We start from the raw sequence: 10,500 nt of genomic DNA on the forward strand, positions 1-10,500 counted from the left end.
ATAGGCACGCTTGTTACGGTGCCACGGCAGAGCCGTGGTACCGTACAAGTGTGCATATATCAGCCGCTACCAGTGCTGGCGCTAATAAGCCCGGCTGTATATAGGCACGCTTGTTACAGTGCCACGGCAGAGCCGTGGTACCGTACAAGTGTGCATATATCAGCCGCTACCAGTGCTGGCGCTAATAAGCCCGGCTGTATATGCGCGTTGCGGTGCCACGGCAGAGCCGTGGTGCCATACGATATATATCAGCCGCTACCGTGCTGGCGCTAATAAGCCCGGCTGTATATAGGCACGCTTGTTCGGTACGGCGGAGCCGTAACCGATGGTCGTGCATATATCAGCCGCTACCAGTGCTGGCGCTAATAAGCCCGGCTGTATATAACGGCGAGCGTTTGCCGGCAAGTGCATATATCAGCCGCTACCAGTGCTGGCGCTAATAAGCCCGGCTGTATATAGGCACGCTTGTTACGGTGCCACGGCAGAGCCGTGGTACCGTACAAGTGTATATATCAGCCGCTACCAGTGCTGGCGCTAATAAGCCCGGCTGTATATAGGCACGCTTGTTACGGTGCCACGGCAGAGCCGTGGTACCGTACAAGTCGGCATATATCAACCGCTACCAGTGCTGGCGCTAATAAGCCCGGCTGTATATAGGCACGCTTGTTACGGTGCCACGGCAGAGCCGTGGTACCGTACAAGTGTGCATATATCAGCCGCTACCAGTGCTGGCGCTAATAAGCCCGGCTGTATATAGGCACGCTTGTTACGGTGCCACGGCAGAGCCGTGGTACCGTCCCGCGGAGTGGTAGTTTGGTCCCGGCTGATATTAGGAGATTTGCAGCACGTAACGTGCTGCACAGCCTCCATACTAATTTCTCGTAGAGCCGTCAGAAGCGCAGCACGTGACGTGCTGACAGTGATTGCACGTCCTGAAAGTGCTTGCACGTCGCACGACTCATCCGCGCTATGCAGGCGACTACGAGTAGTATGAATAATTTTTTATTCTATACTTATTTTAAAATGTATACTAGATTAATTGTTTTTTGGTGATTTTATTCAGTCAATTTTATATATTCATCAATTATTATTATGATTTATTCGACATTTACAATATTTTGTTTAAATTCTGCTTATTTGTTATTTTATGCTGCATAAAACTTATTATTAATTTTGTTATTTTATTCTGCATAAAACGTTTCAAGGTGAGCTTATACAAAAAACTGTTTCCATTTTACAGTCATAAATAACTTCATTTACTCCACACCAAATAATTTTAAATATATTTTGCAATATTATTATGGCAATATTCTGTTTTAGTTCCATAATAGATGTAGGTCCTGCAATTTGCAGTCCGTCAGCAAACGCCGGGAAGATTGCGGCCTTTTAATTCTAACAGCCTGATAAACACCGCAATCAAATAAGAAACCGTCATTTCATTGAAAATGTTTCGTAATGAATTTCCCAAGAATTTCCTCGACAATTCCAACCACGGTTTCTCGTTTCATAATTATACCAATAATTTAATCCAGAGCAAAAAAAATAAACTCACAACAAAAATTTAAAAAGAACCAATTAATTTACAATAACTAAATAATCGATTTAAATTACCTGTCACAATATTGGCGCTCACAGTATCCATCGCAAAATTCATGAGTCGGCTAAGAATTGTAATTAAATTTAATTGACCTTTAACTGGCAGACATAACCAGCATCTGCATCCTCCGTCTCGGCGGCGTGCAGGTCGGCATCGCGGCCAGCGAGATGTTTCTGCAGTTCGGCCATCTTGTTAGCCGGAAAAGGCTACCGGCAGAAGACGCACAACAGCGGCTCGGTAAATTCCGTCTTCACCAGTTTGGCTTGCTCCTTGTCAACCACGATCTGCCCTTCCGCCTCTGAAGTGCCGATGGCCCGTTCCGGGTCCATGAACAGCGCGCGCGCTGAAGGAGCAATAGTCCAGATAATAAACGAAGAAAATAAAACCATGCGGAAAAAATTACGAGCAAACTAAATAATAATTTTCAATTTTATTTTAGGCATCTGGCAAAAACGATTTTTAATAATTTTTAATCTGGCAAAAACTACAAACAGAAAATTATTCCGCAGCAAAACCAAACAAATTAACGAAAATTAGAAAAAGCAAAGGCAAAAAATATCAAAATTAATTAAATAAATCAACGAAAATTATTACAAAAACTAAATTTAAAATATTTAAATTTAAGAAATCAGAAGAAAAACAGTAGAATTAATCGGGCCAGCGAATTCCCTAAAATTATTATTCAATTCGACAAGAAGCGCACTAACTTGAAAATCCACGGTCATAATGTGCGTATGCAGCCGGATGAACGTCGGAATCGTATGGAATCCCAGCACCAGCGGATAGTGCGTTTTCGGTTGAATCTACTCATCCGCAAAGCACTGCGCCCGCTGTATCATATGCCGCAACAACGGCACATGCTCCCGCGTCAAATCCTGGACGGTGTCGATGGGCTCCAGGGGCAGCACTAGATAATGGTGGGCTTGGGGATGGAGTCGGCCAAGATGACCATGGATTCATCGAGGTACAGTTGGCGCGCGGGGTCCTGGGAGGACTGCAGGAGCGAATATTAAGCGAAAACTGCGGCCGCGTTTTAAGTCGCCAGGCATCCGCCATCGGGATCCGCATTAGTGAGGCACAACTTCCGTTTTGCCTGTCGGCTGTCAGTGCCTTCGTCACTCTACGCCAGTGACGAAGCTTATGCCAGTGTAGACACACGAGGGCATAAGCTTCGTCACTGGCGTAGAGTGACGAAGGCACTGACAGGCAAAGCGGAAGTTGTTGCGATCTCGCATAAGCTTGCTTATGCAACATTTTTTGTGTGCTTAGTGCTTTCCGTCCTTTCCGATTTCATGATTTGTCGATTTTCCTCATCTTGCCAGAGCTGCCAGTTTATTTTACAGTGCGATTTTACGTTTTCAGATTGCTGTCATAAATTTCTGCCTTTACAATACCATTCGTCAGGAATACGCGCAGATTCCCCGACGATCAGTGAACGTCGTCAGTTACTGATCACAGTACCACAAATATGGCCGAGTATCTGGCATCCATCTTCGGGACGGAGAAGGACAAAGTCAACTGTTCCTTCTACTTTAAGATCGGCGCCTGCCGTCACGGCGACCGCTGCTCGCGTATCCACAACAAGCCCACCTTCAGCCAGACCATCGTGCTGCTGAACGTCTACCAGAACCCGCAGAACAGCGCCCAGACGGCGGACGGCTCGCATCTGGGCAACATCACCGAGACGGAGATCCAGGAGCATTTCGACCAGTTCTTCGAGGAGATCTTCACCGAGGTGGAGGACCGCTACGGGGAGATTGAGGAGATGAATATCTGCGATAATCTCGGCGATCATCTGGTGGGCAATGTCTATATTAAGGTGAGGAAAGACGGTATGGGAACCCCCCTGTTGAGTTCTTGGAATGTTTTCTTGGGGAACTTTCTCTGTTCTTTTCCGATTTTCGAACGGGATGGCTGGCAAAGGTTTTTGCAGCTGGTGATAATGTTTAATTATCATTTCTAAGCAGTCGTTAGAAAATTTTCGCAGCTGACTTTTGACTGCTCTCGAAAACTTCGAATTCTTGAGCTTGAAAAAGTTTTTTCATGTTGTTATTTTTGGGTTTTATACCTTTATGGATTTTTATCCATTAATTTTCGGATTTATTCCGTCGCGCTTAATGTTGAAAGCCTTATTATATTTTATGTAATTTTGCGTTGAAGATTTCAAACAGTAAGACTAGTAAATTTTCGGGTTTTAATTTTGTTTATGGCGTATTTGCAGTTTCGTCGCGAGGAGGACGCCGAGCGAGCCGTTAACGAGCTGAATAATCGCTGGTTCAACGGCCGTCCCATCTATGCGGAACTGTCACCCGTTACGGACTTCCGCGAGGCCTGCTGTCGGCAGTATGAAATGGGCGAGTGCACCCGGGGAGGGTTCTGCAATTTCATGCATCTGAAACCGATCAGTCGCGAACTGCGCAAGTACGTTGTCGTTTCAGTCTCTTATTTGGCTGTAACAATTCTGCTCCTTGCATGGTTCACTCGCAAGCGGCAATATCTTATAGTTGCCTAATATTTTATTAGTCAACTTGTCAAGTATTCCATCTATCCGAAATACCGAAAAAAAGTAAAATATGATTAAAAATCATTGTAAGTGTAGCATCTGACCTGGAAAACTGCATACATAAGTAATTTACTAATTTATGCACACTAACGCTGTATTGTGATGCTGTTGATGTGCCAAATTTTAAAGCCAGATTTTTTTCAGCAGAATAATCAATAACGTTTACGAATTTATATCATCAGTGAAATACATTCTAAAATTTAACATGGTCTCTTATGCTTAAAATAAGCGATTGTTTTGCCTTTATTATTCTGGTGCTGTCTTCGTTTTCCACTCTAGTCCACTTTGAACATATTTTACCTTTACTTTATTGTTGCTGTTGTATAGGCGATTGTATAATCGTCGTCCCGGAGCGTCGTTCGGCGGCCATCGCGGCAGTTCGCGTTCACGCAGTCCACCGCGGAAGCGCGGACGTGATGACTATGATGATCGACGCGGTGGTGGCGATCGGCGCAATTTTGGTGGACGCGGCGGGGGTGGTGGTCGGCGCGATCGCTACTGAAACGTCCCCTTCTATGCCCGTAATGGAACCTCCACTGTTTTACACTACTTACTATTCCGCCAGTCGACGTTGTTTTGTTATTGTCGTGTATTTACCGTCTGTTTAATTATTGTTTGATTTTTAGTTCCGCGCCGACTGCCGCTGCTGTATGCGCTCGGCCAGTGTTATTTATCATGTAATATTTAAAAAATGTCCATCCTGTAAGCAACCTGTATGTGGCATCTCGGGATTAACAGTATCAGTAAGTCAAGTTTTCTCGGGAGAATTCCCATAGCAACTTCCGAAACTGGGAGAGTATCGCCTGTATTTTTTGGGTGTCTGAATTGTGTGTGCACTGGGCACTTCGACGATTAAACCAGCCGATTGTTATTAAATCAGCCGTTTAAAAAACTTACAAATACAGCTTTTCGCAAATTGGGTTTAGTAAGCAAGCCATCAGGGTGGATAAGTTTTGGCTGATACATAATCACAGCCTTTCCGAAATTACGGGCCGTTTTCTAAATTAATTCCTGGGATTAATCAAACACTGTTGATCATGTCGTATATGCTGCCACATTTACAAAACGGCTGGCAAGTGGACCAGGCTATTTTATCGGAAGAAGACCGCGTGGTGGTTATCCGGTTCGGCCACGACTGGGATCCGACGTGTATGAAAATGGATGAGGTCAATCCATAAAACATCTGTGGTAACTTGAAACGCGGTTACAACATCTGTGGTAACACTTCAACAAAATTAATAATTTTTTGGTTAAGTATTTGCTTTTATTTTCCGTCCATGATATGACGCAGTATATAATTAATAATTTATGTCTATCAGCGCAAGAATACAATAGAATTACGTGAAAACACAGTTAATTTTGTATTTCGTTTTTCTTAGTAGTTACAATTTACAAACAGGAAATTAAATCAAAACTTAATGGTTAGAAACACCTGACTTGGTAGTGGATGCATGGCCAACTTTACATGACCATTACGTGCAGTCGGTGCAGACAGCAGAAATACTGCTTACGGTATTTTTGAAATGAACAATAATATCAACCGAAAGTTAATTGTAAAATTTCTTTTATTTCATGCATGTTTTAATAGATTGTACTATTATTTGAAACAATTGTTATTAAATTATATTCGTTTATTGACAGACGCTGTTTCGCATCGCGGAGAAAGTGAAGAATTTCGCGACCGTGTATTTAGTGGACGTATCGGAAGTGGGAGATTTTAGTAAAATGTACGAATTATACGATCCGTGCACGGTGATGTTCTTCTTCCGCAACAAGCACATCATGATCGATCTGGGCACGGGCAACAACAACAAGATCAACTGGGCGATCGAGGACAAACAGGAAATGATCGATATCATCGAGACGGTGTACCGCGGCGCCCGGAAGGGGCGGGGCCTGGTCATATCGCCCAAAGATTACTCCACGAAATACCGCTACTGACTGACCGCCGGTGCCGGTCGCAGTTAAAATGCCGCATACACGATTGTTCATCTAAAACAAGAACGTAATTTATGCGTAAACGTGTAAAACTGTGATCACCAGGAGTAAAAGATGTCTGTGAAATTAAAAAAATGCTTACGGGAAATTAACAGAATTACTTACTAAATTCGACCAGAAAGTATAATTCCTGAGCTATTCAACTAGGCGAATTTGGAATACCTCGTTTGAGCCCCTGTTCTACATAGTATACTGTTACATTCACGAATCACGACTGTGCCCTGTGTATGGTAATATGGTAGTGTACTTATGTACCATTGTATTCGTGGAAAGTAAAAAATCAGTAACAACTAACAAGTTTTTTGTATAACTGTGTACAATTATGCCTACATGTACCTATGATAAAGAAATAAGCCACTCGGCCAATTATAAAGGTGTTATTTTTGTAATGCACCTGAACTTAATGGATTATAAACACACAGAAATAATTACTCTGAATAGCATTTTTAATTCTGTAAACCAGAGTTCAAATATGCCTTACTGTACATACAGTGTACAGTACAACGTCATGCCGCTTTGGTACTGAAGATTATCACTAGAAAATCAAACAGTTGATTCTATCCATATTCTTCAAGTTAACGCTAGTGTTAACTGTAACAACATTATGTCCAGTTAATAATAATATTATTTTTACTTCCATGCAGTTGGTAAAAATGACCAGACAGGTGTATATAGACGAAGAACGGCCGTTTTCGTGGTCCGGCGATGTAAGGTCATGCAGCGCTCTGGGCGGATGTCGCAGCAGCGGTTGTGGCCTCCGTTGCATTCTGCGACTGGGAGGCCGACGCGTCGGAAGCGGCGGCAGCGGAGGACCCGGCGGAAGAGGACGTGGTGTTGGTGTTGCTGGCGTCGGCATTGTGACCGGCCAGGGCAGCAGCAGCGCCCGCCGCGGAGGGCAGCGGCTGGGAGGCCAGATTGGGAATGGCGTCGCGTTCACGCTGGACGATTTCTTCGGTGCTCAGAGATTTCCCTCTGCAATCCAAGAAATCGTATATTCATAAACATATGAGGTATAGCTTCCATAGAATAATCTCTTACAGCCACCGATAGGGCCGTTTTTTACGGCAGTTAGTTATGAAACTACATGTACACGGGCGTGATCGGCAATAATTAAATCGTATCAATGTATAGCAACTGAACACCTTTATACATATATAATTATATATTTTTGATTAACGCAAAGTATATTGATAACATTCCATTATTTAATAATTTATACTGATGATAATTTTTCGGGATTTTGTTTGCGCACTGTGCAATGTAAATAAATATAAAGCAATCATATCAGTATAAATCATAAAATAATGGTTGATAATTTTAAAATTGATAAATTTAAAATTGATAAATTATAAAATAATGATTGATAATTTTTCGGGATTTTGTTTGCGCACTGTGCAATGTAAATAAATATAAAGCAATCATAATCAAAACATGTTGTCATATCTGTATTACTGTATGCATATGGTAGGTCGATATTAAAAGTTACTGGACGTAACCATATAAAGCCTTATTGAGTTACTGTATGTAGAAATGGATTTGTAGTGCAATGGCAAATTGATGATGTTCCGGACAGAACAAGTTCAGTCAAGAATTTCGTAGGTAGCGGAAACAGTTAGAAATGGTGTAAAAATCAAAAATATTTTTAGAACAGTAATCTTTTTCTCGATAGACATGTCACGTACCCTGCTCCGTGAATAAAGGGTGCCGGCAGGACAACGGTAGAATTATTCAGACCGGAAGCGGTCAGATTCTGATTTTGCCCGTACAACACCGGCACAACTGCCAAAACTCCCACCATTAACACGGTATAAATTCCGGCCATGATTATAAATTAAACAACTATCAAAATGCAAAAAAATAAAATTCGCAACAAGTAAAAATTTTCAAGACGCAAAAGACAACTAAATGGCGACATACGAAGTAGGCATGAATGAAAACGCGCTTTAAATATCCAGACAGACCGTTACAAAGGTCTCGGCCATTCCGCTAGTCGTACACCGGAAACGACAAATATTACGAAACATACATTCACGCGGGCTAGTCCGTTGACGGTTGGATGGATGAATGGATGCACATGGTTCACGCGTTGAATTTAAGATTTATCGGATACTCTATCAGGAAAATATTTTCGATTCAAGTTCACTGGAATTTCCTTTGGACTTTAGAATAACTGTCCGAGAATTCTCGACCCAACCTGTTGGAAACTCTGATGTAACGCTAAATTAATACCGCTGTTACCATTGACAAAACAAGAGAATTATCAAAACTTAATTTAACCACGTGATAAAGACAATTAAAAACTAAAGCAAATAATTATAAGAAATATTTTCAAATTTATTAGCGACTAGCACAAACAATGCAAAAACATCAGTACTGTAGTGTGAATATTTATATTTTCTTCAATTTGCAAAGCTGTCAACCAGTCAAAACTGGATAGAAAAATCAGCGGCAACATTCACCAACTTGTGCGGAAAATAACAAATACATGCATTTACTCCCGGAGTCCCGGTTCACCTTTTCACAGAATATTCATTTTTTGTTAACACATTTTCCGTTGATTTTCTCTGCTATTAACACAAATTCAGTCGCAGTATTTGGAGACGAAATCTTGCCGTCATTTTCGCCACAATTTTATAATACATCAGAACAAATATCATCTGGACAAAATTCACAAAAAATACAACTGGCTGGATAAACTGTACTGCTAAAAAAACTGAAAAAAATATCTCCAAGACTGTGTAAGAAAATCCTTCCAACGTTAAAATTATCCGTCAACCCACAAACCAACACGACGCGATCGATATCAATGCACCAGATGCACGATTGAATACGAAAAGATCAAATGCAACATAAGAGTGGACAAAGCAATTAAAGAGGAGATTGTGGGATCCAAACAGCGAGATCAGTAGCGGTATTTCGTGGAGTAATCTTTGGGCGAAATCACCAAACCCCGTCCCTTCCGCGCCCCCCGGTACACCGTCTCAATGATATCCACCATCTCCTGTTTGTCCTCCAGCGCCCAGTTGATCTTGTTGTTGTTGCCCGTGCCCAGATCGATCATGATGTGCTTGTTGCGGAAGAAGAACATCACCGTACACGGATCGTATAATTCGTACATTTTATTGAAATCCGGCACTTCCGTCACGTCCACTAGGTAGATGGTGCAGAAGTTTTCACTTTCTCCGCTATACCAAATAACGTCTGCAAAATTCATTTTGTTAAATCAAAATTCTGCTGCGCGCACCGTACAGTCCACATGTGCGTAATATTTATTTAGTGTACTGCGTTAACTTAAAAACGATTTCTCGAACATAATTCTTGCACTGCGGTCTGCGAAGCAAATGGCTTTCGATAAAACTGTCGATCTGACATGGTAATACCATCACGGTTTTAATTTTTTAATTAACAATTTGCCGCTAGAATTTTATTCATATGTAAAGTGAATAATCTGTGAGGTGGGAAATGTTGAAACGAGATAAACAGCAAATTCTGGGACTCTGAGCTTCCGTCAATATTTCGAGTGTGTTCGTACTCAACAATGTCGCGTGCGCAGTTCGCGTATGCGTCAAGCTTAGGGGAATGATGGTAAAAAAACTGTCATTACCTCGTCCATCTTCATGCACGTGGGATCCCAATCATGCCCGAAACGAATGACGATAACACGATCCTCTTCGGATAAAATGGCTTGATCCACTTGCCAACCGTTATGGAGATGGGGAAGCATGTACGACATTTTCACAAGCCAACAGATCTCTCGGTTACTGACAAAAAAGAGACCCTCTCGCGCTGCCGCGAGACACTCGCTTCTGATTTTGGAATGAAAGACTTTAAAGTTTATTTAGTAACTTTAGGCTTTAGTTCATCTCAAATGGCCAAAGCAAATCTGCAATTGCGAAGCGCAAAACCCAAAGCCAAAAGGCAGAAATTCGTCAAAAGACAAAAATTGACGAAAACTTTTCGGAGTGGCATGGTGTGCCGAAGATGGCCACCAGGGGCTTTTGCTGTCTGATATTCAATACTATGTAAAGTGTAAACTACATACAATTTATTATTAGTTATTAATTTTCATAGCAGATTTTTATTTCATATTTACTAATAATTAGCAGCAAAATCAAATTGTCAAATAATTACAAAACAGACAGGCAACGTAAAAGGGGAAGCGGAAGACTCACTTGCGTTGCGTACCATTTTTATTGCCTATCGAAGCTTACCGACTTGTTTCCCGTCCGCAGTTGGATGCTCCACCGGGTGGAAGTCTGGTGGAAATGACGTCAGCCCGCCGTTGAATGGGGCAAACGAATGTTACCGCCATAAAATCGCTCGATTTAACACGTTCGCTGTA

The 10,500-nt window shown here is 42.0% G+C and overlaps 4 protein-coding genes across 4 annotated transcripts; 2 read left to right on the forward strand and 2 right to left on the reverse strand.

The window, feature by feature from the left end:
- The first annotated feature begins 2,874 nt into the window (after nucleotides 1-2,874).
- Nucleotides 2,875-5,167, forward strand: LOC129596430 (splicing factor U2AF 26 kDa subunit-like). The gene is made up of 3 exons (XM_055493706.1): nucleotides 2,875-3,416; nucleotides 3,819-4,018; nucleotides 4,488-5,167. Exons 1-3 carry the CDS (start codon nucleotides 3,066-3,068, stop codon nucleotides 4,660-4,662), a joined length of 726 nt encoding a protein of 241 aa, XP_055349681.1. The 5' UTR covers nucleotides 2,875-3,065; the 3' UTR covers nucleotides 4,663-5,167.
- Nucleotides 5,168-5,191: 24 nt separating this feature from the next.
- On the forward strand, nucleotides 5,192-6,401 carry LOC129596432 (thioredoxin-like protein 4A). Its single transcript, XM_055493708.1, has 2 exons — nucleotides 5,192-5,326; nucleotides 5,802-6,401. The coding sequence occupies exons 1-2, from the start codon at nucleotides 5,198-5,200 to the stop codon at nucleotides 6,099-6,101; spliced, it is 429 nt and encodes a 142-aa protein (XP_055349683.1). The 5' UTR covers nucleotides 5,192-5,197; the 3' UTR covers nucleotides 6,102-6,401.
- Nucleotides 6,402-6,586: 185 nt separating this feature from the next.
- LOC129596392 (uncharacterized) lies at nucleotides 6,587-8,090 on the reverse strand. The gene is made up of 2 exons (XM_055493666.1): nucleotides 7,841-8,090; nucleotides 6,587-7,130 (listed from the first exon to the last, which is right to left on the reverse strand). The coding sequence occupies exons 1-2, from the start codon at nucleotides 7,978-7,980 to the stop codon at nucleotides 6,872-6,874; spliced, it is 399 nt and encodes a 132-aa protein (XP_055349641.1). The 5' UTR covers nucleotides 7,981-8,090; the 3' UTR covers nucleotides 6,587-6,871.
- A 682-nt stretch (nucleotides 8,091-8,772) lies between these two features.
- Nucleotides 8,773-10,284, reverse strand: LOC129596384 (thioredoxin-like protein 4A). The gene is given in 3 exon segments (XM_055493650.1): nucleotides 8,773-9,332; nucleotides 9,335-9,359; nucleotides 9,763-10,284. Coding segments are annotated over 3 exon segments (426 nt in total). The 5' UTR covers nucleotides 9,892-10,284; the 3' UTR covers nucleotides 8,773-9,060.
- Between the last annotated feature and the right edge of the window lie 216 nt (nucleotides 10,285-10,500).

Source organism: Paramacrobiotus metropolitanus, unplaced genomic scaffold, assembly GCF_019649055.1.
Source record: "Paramacrobiotus metropolitanus isolate TYO unplaced genomic scaffold, Prichtersi_v1.0 Parri_scaffold0000089, whole genome shotgun sequence".
Classification (NCBI taxonomy): Eukaryota; Metazoa; Tardigrada; class Eutardigrada; order Parachela; family Macrobiotidae; genus Paramacrobiotus; species Paramacrobiotus metropolitanus.